Source organism: Aethalodelphis obliquidens, unplaced genomic scaffold, assembly GCF_003676395.1.
Source record: "Aethalodelphis obliquidens isolate GAN/ISIS:26980383/991018 unplaced genomic scaffold, ASM367639v1 scaffold9, whole genome shotgun sequence".
NCBI lineage: Eukaryota > Metazoa > Chordata > Mammalia > Artiodactyla > Delphinidae > Aethalodelphis > Aethalodelphis obliquidens.
The window spans coordinates 45,055,878-45,076,326 of record NW_020837953.1 but is presented as its reverse complement, the minus strand read 5'-3'; the positions used below and the strand labels follow the sequence as shown (position 1 = coordinate 45,076,326).

General features: G+C 37.6%; 1 protein-coding gene across 12 annotated transcripts in view; it reads left to right on the top strand.

Moving 5' to 3' along the window:
* KIF1B (kinesin family member 1B) overlaps positions 1 to 20,449 on the top strand; it is a 148,025-nt gene that overhangs the window by 26,049 nt on the left and 101,527 nt on the right. For 11 of the 12 annotated variants that reach the window (XM_027110228.1, XM_027110241.1, XM_027110237.1 and 8 more), the window contains 5 exons: positions 12,053 to 12,129; positions 12,873 to 13,052; positions 15,304 to 15,369; positions 18,891 to 19,069; positions 19,651 to 19,762. In XM_027110228.1, coding sequence (XP_026966029.1) covers positions 12,053 to 12,129; positions 12,873 to 13,052; positions 15,304 to 15,369; positions 18,891 to 19,069; positions 19,651 to 19,762 — 614 coding nt within the window. The remainder of the gene's footprint in view (positions 1 to 12,052; positions 12,130 to 12,872; positions 13,053 to 15,303; positions 15,370 to 18,890; positions 19,070 to 19,650; positions 19,763 to 20,449) is intronic. The other variant, XM_027110234.1, reaches the window with a different exon arrangement.

Here is a 20,449-nt window from a genome sequence, read left to right as displayed (position 1 = left end):
GGATTGAGAGAACTAGAAAATGAACTGGTGCTGTCTGGCTCCAGAGCCCTCATTCTTTTTTTTGTATCTGCCAATCCCAAACTCCTCATTTATCCCTCCCCCACACCTTTTCCACTTTGGTAACCATAAGTTTGTTTGCCATGTCTGTGAGTCTGTTTTGTAAATAAGTACATTTGTGTCGTATTTTAGATTCCACATATAAGTGATATCATATGGTATTTGTCTTTCTCTTTCTGGCTTCACTTAGAATGATATCTCTAGGTCCATCCATGTTGCAGCAAATGGCATTATTTCTTTTTTTTTTTATGGCTGAGTAGCATTCCATTGTGTGTGTGTGTGTGTGTGTGTGTGTGTGTGTGTGTGTATACATACCACATCTTTTATCCATTCATCTGTTGATGGACACTTAGGTTGCTTCCATGTCTTGGCTGTTGTAAATAGTGCTGCTATGAACATAGGGATGCATGTATCTTTCTGAATTAGAGTTTTCTCAAGATAATGCCCAGGAGTGGGATTGCTAGATCATATGGCAACTATATTTTTAGTTTTCAAAGGAACTTCCATACTGTTTTCCACAGTGGCTGTACCAATTTACATTCCCACCAACGATGTACGAGGGTTCCCTTTTCTCCACACCCTTTCCAGCATTTACTATTTGTAGACTTTTAAATGATGGATGATCTGACTGGTGTGAGGTGATACCTCATTATAGTTTTGAGTTGCATTTCTCTAATAGTGATATTGAACATCTTTTCATGTGCCTTTTGGCCATCTGTATGTCTTTGGAGAAATGTCTATTTAGGTCTTCTGCCCATTTTTGGATTGGGTTGTTTGTTTTTTTGTTATTGAGTTGTATGAGCTATTTGTATATTTTGGAAATTAATCCCTTGTCGGTTGCATCGTTTGCAAATATTTTCTCCCAGTCTATAGGTTGTCTTTTCGTTTTGTTTATGGTTTCCTTTGCTGTGCAAAAGCTTTTAAGTTTGATTAGGTCCCATTTGTTTATTTTTGCTTTTGTTTCTATTGCCTTGGGAGACTGACCTAAGGAAACATTGCTATGATTTATGTCAGAGAATGTTTTGCCTATGATCTCCTCTAGGAGTTTTATGGTGTCCTATCTTATATTTAAGTCTTTAAACATTTTTGAGTTTATTTTTGTGTATGGTGTGCGCGTATGTTCTAACTTCATTGATTTACATGCGGCTGTCTGGCTTTCCCAGCACCACTTGCCGAAGAGACTGTCTTTTCTCCATTGTATATTCTTGCCTCCTCTGTCGAAGATTAATTGACCATAGGTGTGTGGGTTTATTTCTGGGCTCTGTATTGTGTTCCATTGATCAATGTGTCTGTTTCGGTCAGAGCTCTGACTCTTAATCTCTGACCTGTATATATTGCTTCTCAAAATATTAAGTTTTACTATTCCGTGTAATAAGACTGAACGCCTGTGTCTATTTAGAATTTAACTGTTAGGTTAAAATTTATCTTGATGTCCTTTTTTGATTCAGGGAAATTATTAATAAAAAGGGCATTATTATTAGTTGAGACATCTTTGTACCACTTAACTTAAAGAAAAGCTGGACCTTCCCTGTCATCTCCCTTCAGAATCATTCAAAATTTGCTTAGGAAGAGCAGAATTGTTGTTAATTGAGAGTTTGTTTAACGTTTATTATAGCTAGCATATTTATTTTATACTCACTTGATGACAGTGTGACACTACAGAGTTGGTAGATTTTTTTCTTCTTTTCTTCCATTTGAATGTTTAATACTCTGGGATTGAGTATATAGTTGACCCTTGAACATCAAGGCGGTTAGGAATGCCGACCCTCTGCACAGTTTAAAATCCACCTATAATCTATAATCGACCCTTTGTATCTGCGGTTCTGCATCCATGGATTCAACTAGCCCTAGATCGTGTAGTACTGTACTATTCACTTTTGAAAAAATCCACATATAAGTGGACTCACACAGTTCAAACCTATGTTGTTCAAGGGTCAGCTGTATAGTGAATGCATATAGTACATTTATCCTGTTTTATAAGATTTAGAATCTAATTTTGTTATTTTAAAAGCTCAAGAAATTTTATGATTGTAGGTCTTTTGCTCAAATCTACTTTATGACAATATGCTTTATGCCATTTTAATATATTTTCAGCAATATATTATTCTAAGTAGGGGAGAGGATGCTTCTGGGGCTTGGCTTTATGGTTTTGGAATATAAATGGTATATAAAATAATCGTGTGCCATTTTTCTTAAATTTGGATATAGTAGAAAGTTTTTGAAGAGGAAGTTTGTGCCGAAGATATCACTGGTATTTTTAACAAGCTCAAAACATGCCATCAGAGAAAAGTTAATATAAAGTTACACTGTTGCCACGATGATATGTTAATTGTAGTTGCAGGCAAAATCTTTAATAGTTTGCCAACAACAGTGTAATTGCTGCATAGAGACTTCGAGATATTAGATAAACAAATTTATTCTGGAGAATAAAAGGGCTTTTAAGTACAAATCTTGTTTTGACTGCCTTGTTTTCTAGGACTTAGTAATTAAAACATTATTTCTGCATCTTGATGCTGGAGTAACAAAGTTGTAAAGAAGGCCAGGGAAAAGGGGGGTAAAGTTGGGGGACTTCGCAGACTTTGTAAGGCTAATTTTGACTTGAAGGCACTCTAAGAAAGAGAAGATGGTCTTGCGGTTCATCAGTAAACTAAAGCCTATGGAACATTTATGGGGAGTCATTTTAAAGGCATTCCATTGATCTTGAATAAGGGTCTTCAAGCCTTTACGTGAAAGGTGCTGTCCTGTTCTTCACTCTTCTCCGGCTCTCCTAAGGTAAGGAATGTCAGCTACAGCATAAAGAATAAAAAGTCTGAAGGCACAAGGGGAAAGGTGTGCAAGGTGCAGGGAGAGGATAAACTCAAGGTCCTCTCCCCTGTGGACCTGGGAAAAGATACAATCAGATCTTCAGTTCTGAGGCTGCCTTTCTGATTTATGAAGGGAGAGTTAAGAAAACAGCCTGGAAACCAGATGAGATCTGGATGGTGATGGGAACCAAGGCCCGGAGGTGAGGATGAGCCAGAGTGAGTTATGGGGAAGTCAAGTGATAGCCTGACAAAGACTCTTCCTCTTGGGAGTCCAGAAGGTGGTTATGATAGTAGCTAACATAGCTTGACTTCCTTTGTCTCTTGGTTCTCAGGACCCCATGCTCTCCTGATTGCCTTCCTTCCTCCCAGGCCATTCTCTGTTCTTCCTTTCCTCCTGTGTTAAAAGTACACCAGGACCTTGTCTCTCCTCTTTGATCTCTTTTCTGTCTGTAGGGAAGACACACTCCCTAAGTGATTTCATCTAGGCTCAAGGCTTTAAATGTCATTGAGGTGACAATGACTCCCAAATTCATTTCTCCAGCCTGCACCCCTTTGTACAACTCCACACTTGTCTACCCGGCTGCTAATTTAACTCTACTTAAAGGCCTAAGAAGTATCTCAAACTCAGCGTGTCTTCAACAGAACTGATTTCCCCTCCTTGCCCAACTAAAGTGGCTCTTCATTCATTCTTACCCATTCTTTAGTTTCTCAGACCAAAAATATTGGGGTCACTCTTCTTTTTCTTACAGGCCACCTGTAATTCATCAGTAAGTCAGTCTTGTTGTCTCTGCTTTCACAGTCTCTCCTAAATCTGGTTACTTTTTATCGTTTCTACTCTAGTCCAAGAACACTCCAGTAGCTTCCTATCTTTCTGTTTCTGCTTTTGTTCCTTTGTAGTAGCCAGAGTCATATTCTAGAAATGTAAATCAGATTATGTCAGCTTGTGCTTCAAGTCCTTTGTTGGCTTCCTATCACTTTTAGAATATAACTAAAAACCCTCACCTTGGCCACAGGCCCCAGAGAATTTGGCCTCTGGCTAGCCCTCTGACTTCACATGCCATTATAGTTTACTCCTTTGGCAACACTGGTGGTCTTGCCGGGCCCTAAATGTCATGCAGGTCCCTGCTCAGATGTGGCAGCCTGCCCACTCTTATCTAAAAGAGTCACTCCTGCTACCTCCATTGTCACCGTTATATCTCCTAAGTCTTCTTTATTTTTCTTCCAGGTTGTACTATCTCTATTAGTTAATTATCTGACTTCCTGATTAGAATGTAAGCTCCTTCAAGGCAGGGACTGTTTTTTCACTAGATACCTTCAGGCCTGGGGCATGGTAGGCACCCAAGTATTTGCTAAATGAAAGAATATTTTGAGTATTTACTTTGTGCTAGGTCCTGAGCTAAAACTCTTGACATCGATTAGTGATTAATCCTCCCAACAAGTTCTATAAAGGTAGGCACTATTATTGTTGTACCCATTTTACAGATAAGAAAACTGAGGCTTACTGATTGTTATGTGCTGAGTTTATAGATGGACCCTAGGATAATATTGGATACTTAGGGTGGAGTTAGATCAAAGCCTCTACAGTATTCTATTTTCTTCACTGCTAAAATATTTAATAATGTCTTCTAGAAATATTTTCTAGATCAACTCAGGTTTTGATCATTGAATATTGGGTCAAATTGTAAGACAAAATTCAGTTTTGGATCAAGAAACACAATGCTTTTGATATAGGAATGGACCTTTCTTTCTCCTGGCCCCCACAAATGCCACAGACTTGAAACTCATGGATTTCTGATGCCAGATGCAGTTCTCATGGGAGGCATTATGTAAATGGCAAAGATGTTCTGCAGTAGTGGTTGTGTTCTGTGTAATTGGTCTCCACACTTCCATTCATGCTTTCCTCCAATCCAGTCTCCATGCTTTAGTCCATCCATCACTGTAGTCAAGCCACTCCAGTGGCTTCTCACTGCTCAGGGGTTCACCAGCTCCTTGAGGTCTGTCCACGACCCTGAGATTTAGTGCTTTTCTACCCTTTGCTGCTCACTGCATTTGAGCTACACCTGTCAAACCAGTGCCTGGGTTTCACGTCCTTCTTTTTGCCCCAGGGCTTCCTAATACAGTTCCCTGGCCTGGGATACACATTGCCCAGTGGGCTCTGGCCTTGGAGCCAGATGGTCCAAATTTCAGTTCAGGCTCTGGCCTTGGACAACTCAGGCGCTCCAAGTGTAAAATGGAGATGATGCAACGTGAGGTTATTTTGTGGATTAAATGAGTGTGTACATGTAATGCTTTAGCACAGTGCTTGGAACATAGTAAGCATTCAGTAGGTGTTGGCTGATATTATTATCACTCGGCTTTCCTTAGCTATCTCCTACTTATCCTTCAGCTCCCCCTTCTCTTTCACCAAATCAGAGTTTACTGACTAAAAAATTGCCTCTTTTATATATGTTTCCTTTTATATGTTTCTGTTTATATGTTCTTATAGGACCCCATGCTTATCTAGCATGGATCTTACCATAATTTGAAAGCATGTATTTATTTTGTGTGATTATATGTCTGTCTCCTCCATTGAGTCTGAGCTCTAGAAGGGTGGAAATAACTCTTTTGCTGGCTATTGTATCCCTAACCCAGTGCCTGGTACATAGTTTGTGCTTAATAAATGTGCTCAGTAAATGTGCCCAGTGAATAAAGGGCTCTTAACTTTTCCTTTCTTAAAATAGAATCTTGGGATCTTTTGTGATAACCCTTCCTTTGAGAAAGAGTAATGTCAGCGTGGAAACTAGCATTATTTCAGACTTGGGAGCTCATTGAGTACAAGTACACAGGGCAAAGGGGCAGGGACTACTGGAAGATAGGCAGAAAGATCAGGAACATGGACTTGTCCGGATGGATGTTGTTGTAACATCTGGGCTTTGAGTGATGCACCATCCTGGTTGTAGCTGTGATATTCAACAGTGATTCAACCAGTTCCTGTATAATCCCTGCTCTGTGCTGGGCATTGAGCCAGGTGCTGAGCACCTCACCCTTCTAATTGAATGTATGTTTCAGGGGAACTACTTGGAAAGATGAATGCTGAGAACATTAGCATCTATTTACGTCTTTTGGTGTTTTTACCATATGGCAGTGCCTCTTGGGTGTGTGTCTTGTGTGTGAGGTCAAGAATTTGTTTCCTACCTACACAAGAATCGTTATGCGAGGCAAGCTTGTCATATCTGGGACACTGGAGAAAATTTTGCAGCAACAGATTTTAATGTGGTAAGATACCTCCGTCTGCCATGAGATTCCATATTTCCTGTGAAATGCAGAGTGTAAAAGACAATTGTAAAGACCTGGGGAAGAAGAGGGATTTCTAGTACCTATTCCACTCTTCTGCCCCCAATGTACTTTCCTTTATCCTTGCCCTTCCTGCTGACCTCCATCAGCACATCTTCTTTTGCCTGTACTATTTAAAACCTGGTAATCTTTCCTCTTGTTCCCTGTTTACCTATTACTGCTGTTTCCTAGAAGTTGTATTTCTGTTCTCTAGACTGGAATTTAGGTACCTCCTTTCCCGGAGGTTAATGATTCTTGCCAGAAGCTGAATTAGTTGGTTGCTCAGGGAGAAAAGACTCAGTAAGCAAGTGGTATTGAGAGAGCTACATTCCAGTTCACAAATAAGTGTCACCTACTTATGAAGTCAGTACCGTGAGTGTTATAGAAAGAGGGGTCATGGTTTCCAGCCACAAAGAAGGGACAGTCTGTAAGGAAAGATGAAACTAACATATTCATTAGTTTTTTGGGTATATATTGAGTATCTACTGTACGTCAGGCACTGTCCTGGGAGCTAGGGGATAGAACCGTGAATGAAACAGAAGTTCTGGTCTCATGGAACTTACATTCTAGTGACTCATATAATAAGTCAGGTGGTCATGAGAGCAATGAAGAAAAATAAGGCAGGGTAAGAGGATGGAGAGTGAAGTGAATGCTGATTTAAATTAAATGGTCAGAAAAGGGCTGTCTGATAAGGTGATGTTTGAATAGAGAACTGTATGAAATTAAGGAGTGGGCGAGTCAGATACCTGGGAGAAAGCATTCCCAGCAGAGCAGTAAGTACAAAGACCCTGAAATGAGAATGTGTCTTCAGTAAGAAGGCCAGTGGGATCAGAGTAAAGATTGAACCTTTGGAGAGGAGGTCACAGAGGGAGTGGAGTTTTGTTCAGTGTATTATCGGAAGGTTCACTGGAGGTTTGCCGTGGAGGTGATCCGGATTACGTCTGAGAAGGGTCATTATCTACAGTGTGGAGATGAGACTTTTCAGGGGCTCAGGGGAAAAGTGGGGAGCCCAGTTAGTAGGTATTGTAGTCGTCCAGGCGAGAGAGATGGTGAGTTGACCAGGGTGGTACTGATGGTGGTGGTGAGAAGTCATGGGATTCTGGATACATTTTGAAAGTAGAACTGACAATGTAGATCAGATGTGGAGAATTGCTGGTGGAGGTGGGTCCAGATGTGGAGTATACTGTGTGTCCAGAGAAATCTTGATAGAAGAAGAGGCCTCAGGTGCAGAAGGAGTTTAAAAGGGGTCTTGAAAAGTGGCATGAAATGATGATTTTTATAGGAAATAAAGCACTATGAAGTATACAGCACTTAAAATAGAGTTATGTTCTGACTAGTCCTCAAAGATATGCCAGGAGTCCATTCCTTGAAGAAAAAGTGTTGATTTGTCTGAGACAAACTCTGTCCACTGATAACACTTGACCCTGGGAGGCATAAATGTTTGTAATAGCTTTTACATTGGTGAAAATATGGTTTATATGTTGAACATACTCATTAATTACTAGAATTCCATTCATATGTGCATGCTTTCTGGGAGACAAATTAGAAGTCCTGCACACTGTGTTTTAGCTCAGTTGACTTTGATACAAGAATCACTATGTTAAATATTGCCCAGTCTTTTCGGTGATAGAATTGTCTCTATATTCTTACTGTGAAAGTTAATAAAATTTACTGGTATTTTATGTATATATTGCATAGGTATATACTGTTTCGGTTTTTCCTTTTAGGTTCCTGAAAATGGTACAAGATTTAATGAAATTAAAATTGCACATGACCTGTGGAGCACATTCATCTGAGTGCCTGTTTGGTGTAGGGCAGTGTAGAGGGTCCGTAAGACATGGTCCATGTACTGAAAGGATTTTTAATGTGGTAGGAGCACCGGAGATTTGATGGCACATCTAAAGGACTCCAATGTAGTATTTTGACTCTTGCCAAGAAGTAGAATTCTTATGCTTTAGCTTATTTTATCAGTGAACTTTCCTTGCTTTGGTTTAAAAACCACGGAATATGGTTATCATACCCACCAAACATTGGGGGAATTTAAAACAAGATAAAATACGTGTTTTTGAAAATTAACATTTGTATAGTGCTTTACTCATTTAATCCTGTGAACTAGGTATTACCTCAGTTTTATTTTTAACTTTATTTGTTTGGCTGGGTCTTAGTTGCGGCACGCAGGATCTTCATTGCCGCATGCGGGATCTTTTAGTTGCGGCATGCGAGCTCTTAGTTGTGGCATGCGGGATCTAGTTCCCTGACCAGGGATCGAACCCGGGCCCCCTGCATTGGGAGCGCAGAGTCTTAATCACTGGACCATCAAGGAAGTCCCTTACCTCAGTTTTAGAGGGGACACAAAAGTGTAGCAATACCCAAGGTCACAGAAAAATCTAAATCTATATATATCTATATCTATCTATCTATCTATCTATCTATCTGTCTATATATAGATATATATATATATTTTTTGGTTGTGCTGTGTGCCTTGTGGGATCTTAGTTCCCAACCAGGGATTGAACCTGGGTCCTCAGCAGTGAAAGCTCAGAGTCCTAACCACTGGACCATCAGGGAATTCCCTAAATCTAAATATATTTCTTAATTGTTCTTACTGATGCTGGTCCTTTGTTTCCAAATCCTATACCCTTTCTATTACATGTTCTCTCTCCCCCCTCCCCATTTTTATTAATGGTTGGAAACATCCTGTTTCTTAGTTGGGTTAAAGGAAGTGAGATCACAGCTGTTATTCAGAAAGAAAAATCCTTTCGCACATATGAAAATATTAATTCCTTGTCCATGCAAGTAATAGTGGAGTTCATGGGCTTCTGATGTGCTCAAGCGCTGTCATTAATATTTTATCCTTATAAGTTTTTTTCCTTTGCAGAGTTTTGGAGTTTAAAAATATTTTTGCTAGTAAATATTTAAAATAGTCAAGATAATACAATGTATATGTAAATATAAAGAATAATATAAAACAACTCTGTAACTGCCACCCATTCTAACGTATAGAAATGACCCATACCTTTTGAGTCTTTCTGCTTACACCTTTCCCCCCCTAAGTCTGGTAACAAGAATATTGAATTTTGCATTTTTCCAAGGTGTCTTTAATATAAATATCTTTCATTTAGGAATGAAAATCTTTTAAATATTGTGGGTAAATTTCATCTTGTTTCACATAACTTATATAAGTGGCTCTTTAAAATTATATTTTGATTTACTTATTTATGTTAAAGATATTTTTGTTGCCTGGAGGCAGTTATTTAAAAGGCAATTTGGTATCGTGTATACAGAAGTAGAAATATAATGTTGTACACATGAAAGTTATCTAACATTATATACCAATGTTACTTCAATAAAAAAGAAAAAAAGTGGTATCTTTCTTTGTATATCTAACACTTAATACACAGCAAATGTGCCCCAAAAAAGTTTGTTAAATGAATTCATGCATCCATGTGCTGAGTGGAATGAATAATAGCTGGAAAGAAAAAAATAGATAAAAATAAAAAGCAGCTTGGTTTTGAAGATGGAAGTTAGGAAAATTTATTAGTTTCAGAAGTTTCAAAGATCTGGGAGAAGGGTATATTGAGGAAGAGGAAAAGGATTTCGTGTGAATCAAGGAAGTTACTCGCTGGCATAGTTTTTCTTTTCCTTTACTAGAGAAAAGGGAACAAAGGAGTAGGATCTGAAAACTTGCCCTTTCTTAAATCGTTCTTGGCAGAATTGGTACTACCAGTGAGTAGCTAAAGATTTAATGAAATGCGGCTTAGAAGTTTTATGACAGCGGATTTCCTAAAGGTTAGAAAGTGTTTATTTTAACCGTGGTTTCGAGTGATGAAGTCTACTTCAGAGGTCATACCCTATATATTGTTATTGTCCTCATTGCTGAGCCACTGAAACCTGGAATCTGGTTCACGAAGTATGACACTAATTTCTGTTTTCTTGGTAGAGTTTGTGTGTGGTCTTTCATCTTTTAGGAACTATAATTCTCATAGTTCCTAGTTTCAGATGTTGTAAGGAGAGTTCTGAGCAATGCCTGTGATACAGTTTTGGGGGGCAGTGGTCATAAATGTGCATTTACATGCACATATGTATGCACATGCATAGAAATGCCTTACCGTGTTTGCCTTGGTGATCGCCGCATATAGGGAGTATTTAATTGTTGGGTGACTGGGCTCAGGAACTAGACACTCCAAACTCACATCCTGAATCGCCACTAGCTAGCTCTGTAGCCTTGCGTAAGTTACTTAACCTCTTTTTGATTTCTTTATAAAATGGGGATAATAAAACATCTGCCGTATTGAGTGGTTGGGAGGATTAAACAGGTTTGTGCACGGAAAGTACTTAGAGCTCAAAGTGCTCCATGAATGTTGGCTATTATTTAAATCTTGTAGGTAGTGCCTTTTGTTTAGAAGTGTACTTCTTTGCTTAGGCTACCATTTGTGTGTGGGGAGATGTTCTTTCTAGAACCATGTCTCCTTGTCACATGATTATGTGCTGTGTGAGCCTTGTTAATACTCTGTCAGCATTTGAGGTTGGAACATAGGTGTGGCCTATGTGGAATCCAGTGAGAGAGAGCTAAGCACCGTAGCAACTGTTGCTATTTGTATCCTGAGCAACAGCTGCCCGGGGCAGATTTATTTTTTAATCCTGATCTCAGATAGCTTGGGATGTGGCCCTGCCTTAGAGAAGTGGATTGGTTGGTCTGGGCTTTGAGGCGATTTCATGACCACATGTTACAATGATTCTATTCTGTGTGAAATATGAGGTGCTAAAGCTTTGTGTGTGTGAGGGAGGAAGAGAGGCCAAGCCTCAGCATTCAGTCAGTCCCTGAAGTATGTGACTGGGTTAATCACATGAGAAATCACTTTTTAAAAACAATTTTATTTATTTTTTGGCCATGTTGTGTGGCATGCGGGATCTTAGTTCCCCGACCAGGGGTCGAACCCGTGCCCCTGTGGTGGAAGCACGGAGTCCTAACCACTGGACCGCCAGGGAAGTCCCGAGAAATCACTTTTAATATGGACAGTGAGGCTTCATACTTTTCAGTCAAAAGTAATTTTACTGTTTATGACATTCTACAGATGATTTAGAGGTCTGTGTTTCTAGTGTATACATGCACACACATATACACACGTATATACATATATCTAGTAACTTACGTATTAGTTATTATCAATTGTGGATTTCACAAAAACTATCCTTCCTTTTTTTTTTTTTTTTTTTTTTTTTTTGCGGTACGCGGGCCTCTCGCTGCTGTGGCCTCTCCCGTTGCGGAGCACAGGCTCTGGACGCGCAAGCTCAGCGGCCATGGCTCACGGGCCCAGCTGCTCCGCAGCATGTGGGATCTTCCCGGACCGGGGCACGAACCCGTGTCCCCCGCATCGGCAGGCGGACTCTCACCCACTGCACCACCAGGGAAGCCCCTAAATGCTTTTCTTAAGTAGATGATAGGATCTTTAAAAAGTGTTTGTTTTAAATGGTGGTTGGATTAATTCAGTAATTTTCTAATTTTTATTTCTGATATATTGAAATATTTCAAGCCTTATGAAGCACCTTGAAATAGTAACATGGTCCATTTCCAAATTTTGTCTGCTAACTTACCTAGGATTCAGTCACAAGACATTTACTGAGCACCTACTATGTTCCAAGCTCTGTTGTAAATTCTGGTGGCATCTAGTGAATGTTGTTGGTCTGATTCTTTTCAAATTCTCGATATAGATCCTACCTATTAAAAATGTGTTATTTTTGTTTTTCAATTGCCCAATTCAGATTCAGTAGTATGAATTTACTGATTTGGATGTTTTGAGTTTACAGTATAACATCATGCTGAACTAAAAAACATTTAACTGAGTCACTTATAAAATCAAAACATTTTCATCCTCTAGGTATTATTAACCCAAAGAACCCAAAGGAAGCTCCAAAGTCCTTCAGCTTTGACTACTCCTACTGGTCTCACACCTCGGTGAGTGTACTCATGGTGCAGCGTGGTAGAACAGTGGGGGTTTTAAACCTTTTGAAAGAGCCTGCAGGTCCACAGGGAAAGCAGAGATTACCAACATCTAGGGAAATGAAGAGTAAGACCCTTTGCAGTATCCCCTTACTCATTATAGGATCCCAAATCTTGCTGGCTTCTAGGGATTGTTCCTAAACTAGAGTTTGCTTCTGCATCTCTTTGTTATGCATTTTTGTTCTTTTTTTCCTATTTTGTGTTAGAGGAGGAGATGTTTTAAACTATTGCAAAGCCTAATTGCCAAGGGAAGAGCCTGTGAAAGGGGATGGAAAACATTCTTCACTGAAAGCTGTGTTTATTGAGAAATAGCCACACCACCTGGAGCGAATTAAAAGAAATATTTTTGTATGTGGACTTGATCTTTGATCTTTCAGCCCCATTTTCCACTTAAAATTTTCTTGGAGCTCCCTGTGAATGGAAGAGTAATACTTTCAAGGTTATGTAAAATGAAATGTAATCATGTCAGATAATTTCATGTAGATATTTTTATGTATGGCTGGCCTGGATGTCTCTAATAGTGCCTCTGTGTGTGTGCATTTAATGGGAAAAATAAACTATATGTAGGGGGGACTTAAAAATATATTTTAGGTGATTATTCTGATTTCAAACACTTTTATTTATTATAGAAGTAATCAAATAAGCATAGGAAACAATATGAATAAAATGCCATTTATTTTTCCTTTTAATCCTTACAGCCCGAAGATCCCTGTTTTGCATCTCAAAACCGTGTGTACAATGATATTGGAAAGGAAATGCTCTTACATGCCTTTGAAGGATATAATGTCTGTATTTTTGCCTATGGGCAGACTGGTGCTGGGAAGTCTTATACAATGATGGGTAAACAAGAAGAAAGCCAGGCTGGCATCATTCCACAGGTAAAAAACAAAAAAACAAGAATGAAAAACCTCTGTTCATTATTACTCTTAGTCCTCAATTGCATTAACAATTATTTTTATTAGCAAACATTTATTCAGGGACTATTGTATGCGAGGCACAAAGATAAATCTCTTTCCCTGAGAGGAGCTAACAGTCTGATGGAAAAGACTGATATGTATTCATGTCTGTTTTTAAAGGTGGGAAAGTTGACTTTTTGTAAAGGTTTTGCTGTATATCCAATGCCATGTTACTTTATCTTTTGAACAATGTTATCAGCTTCTTTAAAAAGTGATAGTATGTGTCAGGCTCTGTTCTGAATCCTGGGGAAACCTGGTGAGTGTTGTTGGTCTGATTTTTTTTTCCCCAAGTTCATATATAGATCACCTCTTAAGAATATGTTTTTGTTTTTTGATTGCCTTATTTGATTGCCTTTCCTTTTATCTTGTTAAATTAATTCTATCACTTAAAGCTTGAACAGTCTGAGGTTTTTTTCTTTTTTAAGAGCAGTTAGTCTTTTGATTCTGTATTGTTTGGGAATGGAGAAAAGTCATGACACAGGTACATTTAAGAAGAACTTCTTTTGCTAGTAACAGGAACATGGTTTGCTTTTATTAATGATATTTGGGATTAATTTTAAAGTGTTCTTTTACTATAGGCCTAGTGTGGCCATTGCTGTATTCTGAAAATAAAATATATAAGGGAGCAATATCTACTTTTTTGAATGGATTATTGGATTATAATTTTAAATTCAGCTATATAATTGAAATGCTTATTATTAATAAAGATTAGGACATTTTCAGAAAAAATGAACATACTAGCATGCACGCACACACACACACACACACACTCAAATATATTTTTTAAAATTTTGGCTGTGCCAGGTCTTAGTTGCGGCACGCAAGGATCTTTAGCTGCAGTACGCGGACTTCTTATTTGCGTAATGCATGCGTATCTAGTTCCCCAATCAGGGATTGAACCCAGGCCCCCTGCATTGGGAGCACAGAGTCTCACCCCCTGGACCACCAGGGAAGTCCCTATTTTTTTTTTAACGTAAAAGGTAATGTCTGTATTAAGACATATATTTGGGAATTGTCCTTCTTTGTGTATAGTAATGGTAATAATTATAATGCTAATTAGAGGAAACATTAAATGTAGCACTCATAATGTGCCAAGCACAGGTCTAAGTCTTTGCTTTTACTACTATGTATTAACTTCTTTGACAATAAAATAATCGTTTGTAGATATAGCAAGTAATATTAAATAATCCTTCTATTTCCTTTAATTTATTTGTTATTGGAATTCTTGTATAGACATATGTATCTCTTTTCTGGTAGAATTTTTGAATATTTTGTTTTAATGTCAAAGCATGAATTTTTAAGAAGACTTATGTTTTAGAAACTGCTACTTAAAATCCATCTTAAATTCTATTTAGACTTCTAGAGATTCATGAACATATAGTTCATTTTTCAAATGTATATTGATTGCCTTAATACTAAATATATAGCAAACGAAAATTCAGTGGATTTTTCTTAATTATTCTTATTCAAAACATCACGTATTTTAAATAAATTCAAAGGATAGGGAGAGTGAAATTTTATAATTTTCCTGATCTAGAAAAATTGTTTTCTGTTAGAAATGTCACTGTGTAATGGAACAGCCTCTCATAAAAGGGATTGGAATCTTAAGGCAGAGGTAAAGGGGAAAAATTTATAGAGTCAAAATTATTCTCAAAAATACCTTTATTTATTACTCTTTTCAAATAGTGTATATTCTCTCTATGCATATATGTATGAATTTACAATGTATATAGTAACAGAACATATAATACAATTTATGTCATGATAAATAAGTGTGCAAAATATAGTTTAATAGTAGTTTTACTCCTACAATTATAATACTGATAGTTGAGTCACAGTTAATTCTAGTATAATATGAAGAGTTGAATTCACATGAAGTAAAATCAATGACATAACAATAGAAGAGACATAATCCCTTCTCTTCCCCTATATGTGGCTTTCTTTCTAAGGAAACATTATTGAGGTGATACTGTTGAGGGACAATAGGGATTAGATGAGAAGAATGTATTAAAAACTTTCCTTTTATTTCATTCAAAGCATTTACCTTTGATGTTGATGCCATTAATATTTAGAGAAAAAAAGAGAAAGGGGATCTCGCTAATCCCTTTAGCACGCATGGGTAATGTAGTACTTCTGATTTATGCTCTTCGTGCCTCTCATTCTGTTTCTACAGTTATGTGAAGAACTATTTGAGAAAATCAATGACAACTGTAACGAAGAAATGTCTTACTCTGTAGAGGTGCGTAAAACTGTGGATTAAAAACAGAGTCCTCTGTGCTCCATTCCCTCAAATGCTACTTTTAAATGGTTCCTAATTATGACTGAGCTATAGATCACTTAACCATTGCCCCAATTCTGTACTTTGAGGCTATTTCTAAGTTTTGGTTATAATGAAGAATGTTGCAATTAAATCCTTGTTCATAAGTTTGTGGCTTTATTTTCAGTTATTTCCTTCTTATGTATGTTGGTTGTCAGATGGTACATTTGAATTGCCAAATGGCCTTTTGAAAGGCTATACCAATTTTCTGTTCCATCAGGAGGGTGTAAGCACCCACTGTGTCCTCGTCAACGTTTAGTAATTTTATTTTTTAATCTTTGCCAATTTAATAAGGGAAATTTTCTCACTCTTAAAATTAGAATTTCTTTGATTAGCAGTGTGATTGAACATCTTGTAAATTATGTATATGCCTGTTTATATTTTGGGATTGCAATGTTTTTGTTATTCATTTGCATGAACTCTTCCCCCTTTAATATTATTAATAATGACTTTTGACAGGCATAAGTTTTTAAAATATATGTAATCAAATCTCTTCTCCTCTTCTCCCCTTTGTAATTGTTTACAATCTTGGAAAGTTATTCTCCATTCAGTGTATATACCCTAGTTCTTTTGAGAAGAGGTCTGTAGAATTACATTTATATATGTTAGTTTATTTGATAAACATTTCCACTTTTTTGTACAAGTGCTTTATGAAGCTGTTGTTTTACACATCCCCATTTTTGGTATTCAGTTTCATAGTAGCTGAAGTTATTAAAACATTCTGTTAACATGAACTTGTTGTTTTGAGAAATCAGTCTGTTTTTTAAGTGACTTCTAGATTTTTAAAAATGTATATGTTGTGACTTTCTATAGGTCTTATGCAATTCTTAGTTGATCCACTTAGCTGCTTTGGGTTTTTTCTTTACCTTTAAAGTGTTGTATAAATTTCAAAGAATTCTGCCTGGTAACTATGATGCACCAAAAGGGGGAATGTGCTGCTCTAAAAATATGTTTTGTTAAAATGAATTCTCTGAATAGCTTGTCTCATCCTATAACTATTCTTTTTTGAATATTAAATGTATAGCAAATGAAAATCAGTAGATCTTTATTAATCATTCTTATTAAAATATCATAAATTTTAAATAAATTCAAAGGATAGGGAGAGTGACAATGTGAAGTTTTTGAGCTTATAGGTAATAAAAGAAGCTGCCATCTTCTTTCATATTATTCAGAGTTCACAGGCTTATTTGGAGTGCACAGTGTATCCCTAATCCCAATGTGAACAACAACTTTGTTGTTCTTCACATTGGTGGGACCTCTACCTCCTCTCCTGCCTCTCTCCCTTATTTACTCTGCTGCAGCCACACTGGCCTTCTTTTTTTTTTTTTTGCTGTTTCTGGAATACACCAGGAACATTCCTACCTCAGTGCCTTTTCATTTACATTTCTTTTGGCCTGAAATTTTCTTTCCTGGATGTCTTTTTTTTTTTCTTTTTAATATTTATTTATTTAGTTGCGCCGGGTCTTAGTTGCGACAGGCAGACTCCTTAGTTTCAGCAAGCAGGCTCCTTAACTGTGGCATGCGTGTGGGATCTTGTTCCCTGACCAGGGATTGAACCCGGGCCCCCTGCATTGGGATTTCAGAGTCTTTGCCACCAGGGAAGTCCCAGTATCTTTTTGACTAAGTTTTCACCTCCAAGTCTTTTGCTCAAATCATACCCTCTCAATGAGGCTTGCCATGACCACCTTATTTAATTTTGCAACTTGCCCTCTACCCCAGCACTCCTGACCTCTCTTGCTCTGTTCTTTTTTTTTTTTATAGTATTCATCACTTCTACCCTACTTTATAATATTTTACTTATTTTTTATGTTTGTTGTTTATTTTCAGTATCCCTTTTAGAATCATAAGCTCATTAGGGCAGGGATCCTTATTTACTGATGTATGCCAAGTGCCTATAAAGTGCCTAGAAGCTGCTGGTGCTCAGGGAATTGAATTTGCCAAGTGGGGTCTATGATGGTTGGTTCAGAAGTAGTGATGTCTTTAGATGGATTTGCATATTAGAGAATAAGTAACAGAGCACATCAACCTTACTCAGGTTATTTGGGTCCTCTTAGTACCATGCCTGTGTGAAAAAGGACAGCAAGTTTTCCAAGAAAATATAGTATCTTCCTGGGATTCAGGATTGTATGTACAAGTTTTAAGTACATGAGAATGATTAAAGTTGCCATTTCAATTTCTCATGTAGGATAACCTGCTTTAAGGAAGAATATTTGTTGTCCTGTTGTTTTATTCTTGTAATAGATCAATTATCTTTTGAGGGTTTTCAGTATTTTAAAAACTGATTTTAAAATACAGTATAAATGTAGTCAGAGCAGACTGAAAGAGAATGGAATGGAGATACAGTTTTATTTCAGATATTCTGAAAATGTTTCTCTAGAAATTTAAACTTGAAGAATGCAGGAGTTACATTGTATGCTTGAACAACTCAGTGACACAGAAGTGTTTTATTCCTAGGGAAGCATTGTGATGAGGCTTACTGTGGTGAATTTTTCCCACTTCAGAGCCTTGGTTGCTTAGAGGTCTGATCTTGTAGATCCTTCAAAGCCAGACTCTTGAGTGAAGCTCATCTGACTGATGTTAGGAAACCACCATGTTGGTTTGTTACTTTCCCATGAGGAATAAATATTACCCTGACCAGAACACTCACATTAGCAAGACTGGTATATTATCCTCCTGTGGGCAGACCTCTATTGGAACCCTGTTGTTTTTTTTGGTGAGTATGGAATTGGAGAGGAGTTGATTAGACAAATTAAATGTTCAGTTGCTTCAGATGAAGAAATGATAGTCTAATACATCCCTTTCCATGATAGGAATGTTCTTGCTGATGGGACAAGAATTCCTGAAGTGTACTGTCTGTGGCTTCCCCTTTCCCCAGGGGACTTGGATAGGTCCTCCCAAACAATCAGGTTCCACACTAACCAGCGCTTACCCCTTCTGACAGATATATGTTTGGTCACAATGTGGCCAGACTTAAAGTATGAGTCGCAGATCTCTTTTGTCTAACCTGCTCTGGAATATTGATGTTGTTCCTTGGTTTTAACACTAATAGAAATCTTGTTTCCAAGCTTTTGGAGTAACCTCATTGTAATCCCCAATTATTGACAACAGCATGCATTAAAAAAACCCAAAACACTAATAACTGGTAAGTTACTACTAAAAATGATATTTTTTCTGCCTAAGACAAGTAGCAGCTATTGTGTGCTGAGAGAGCCTGTTTACCCCCTTTTCTTTCCTGAGAAAGTCAGAAGGCTGGTTCTAACCTACTCAGTTATATCTATGTTACTGGTAATAGAATAAAAGGGACTGGAATTGTTATTTCATATTGTAAAGGTTACTGATCTCTAATTGTAGAGCTTTTAATAAAAGGTGAAAAGATAAAAAGATTTTAAAATCTTTTTAACTTTTTCCAAGTCCTCTAAATCACTTTAATAATATGTTCCTAGGTGAGCTACATGGAAATTTACTGTGAAAGAGTACGAGACTTGCTGAATCCAAAAAACAAGGGTAACTTGCGTGTGCGTGAACATCCACTTCTTGGCCCATATGTGGAGGATCTGTCAAAGTTGGCAGTAACTTCCTACACAGACATTGCTGACCTCATGGATGCTGGGAACAAAGCCAGGTATGGTAGGAAATAGACTGATGACTGAGGTCTTTGGTATATTTTGAGGCCTTTTGTTCCTGGTTAAGGATTTGAGACCACATTTATAACTATGAAAGTTGCTTTCACTGTGGAGTCCTCTGATCCTTTGGCTATGCTAGAGAAGCAGGGTCCTCAACATATTTGGTATCCTTCTCATCCAACCAATGCACTGCTGAAACACGTTAGAACTTTAAGTTTTACTATTAGGTTTTCATCAAGTTGTGGTAAAATGTTGGTTATCACATGCCTATGGTAGTAATTGATTCCAGAATAACTGAGCACCTAATAAAGAATAAAAATCAAATGCCTTGGTGGTTTCTAAAGGTATAGCTGGAGTATGAAGAATGATTCTGATGGGGTGCCTTTGGAGTTGGCAGGTAACTTGATAAGTTCACAGATAAGGTATATTGAGAGCGATTTTGTGTAAGTGACAATCTTGTAATCTGAATAAGTTTAAAGCTGTCGCTTGTGATTATTATGCTTATAATTTGAAGGCTATTGTCATTTTAACATTCATCTAAGGATTCCATTGTCATGTGGTCACATTTATGTTTTTTTAGGACAGTGGCAGCTACCAACATGAATGAAACAAGTAGCCGTTCCCATGCTGTGTTTACCATTGTTTTCACCCAGAAGAAACATGATACTGAAACCAACCTCTCCACTGAGAAGGTAGGAGAACTTTAGTGTCTGGGCTTGAGTTGTGTGGAATGGGGATTTTCAGAAGTCCCTCCTGCTACCTTCTGATTTTGTGGAAGGGAAGAAAGTTGCCCTTTTACTTAATGAAGGGTATTTTATACTTTCCACTAGTCATTTTTATTCCACTCTAAACCAGTTTTGAGCATGGGTTCTTGAGTGAAATTGCAAGATATAAAATAAGGTTAAGAAAAAACAATCCAAGACTTTTGAGTCTCAAAAACTGCTCTGTGCAGTAGAGTTAAGCAGTTCTGTGGGGAAGAAGATCCTTCCTTTTCTTCTTGACTAGAATCTCTTAATTACCTTGTTAACTTCTCTGGTATGTGTATTTTACTTTTTTGAGCTCTGATAATGTTACTGTGGAATTAAACTGTTTAAGCAAACAGTTAAGCAGACAATATGTATTTTATTCTTGGGAAAAAAATAACTGCACAGCATTTCTGATGTTCGTCAAATACCTGTGCTTGTTAGTTTCTCCTTCTCTCCAGCGGTTGGTTGATTGAGTAGACTTCGGGACTAAACTGCTTGCTTTAGATCGTAGCTCTGCCATTTTTCTGCAGTGTTATGTTGGGCCAGTTAGTCTTTGTGCCTCAGTTTCTCTAACCTCATAGGATTGGTGAAGAGGAGTAAATATTAATATAGGGTAAGTGCATCTACTAGTGC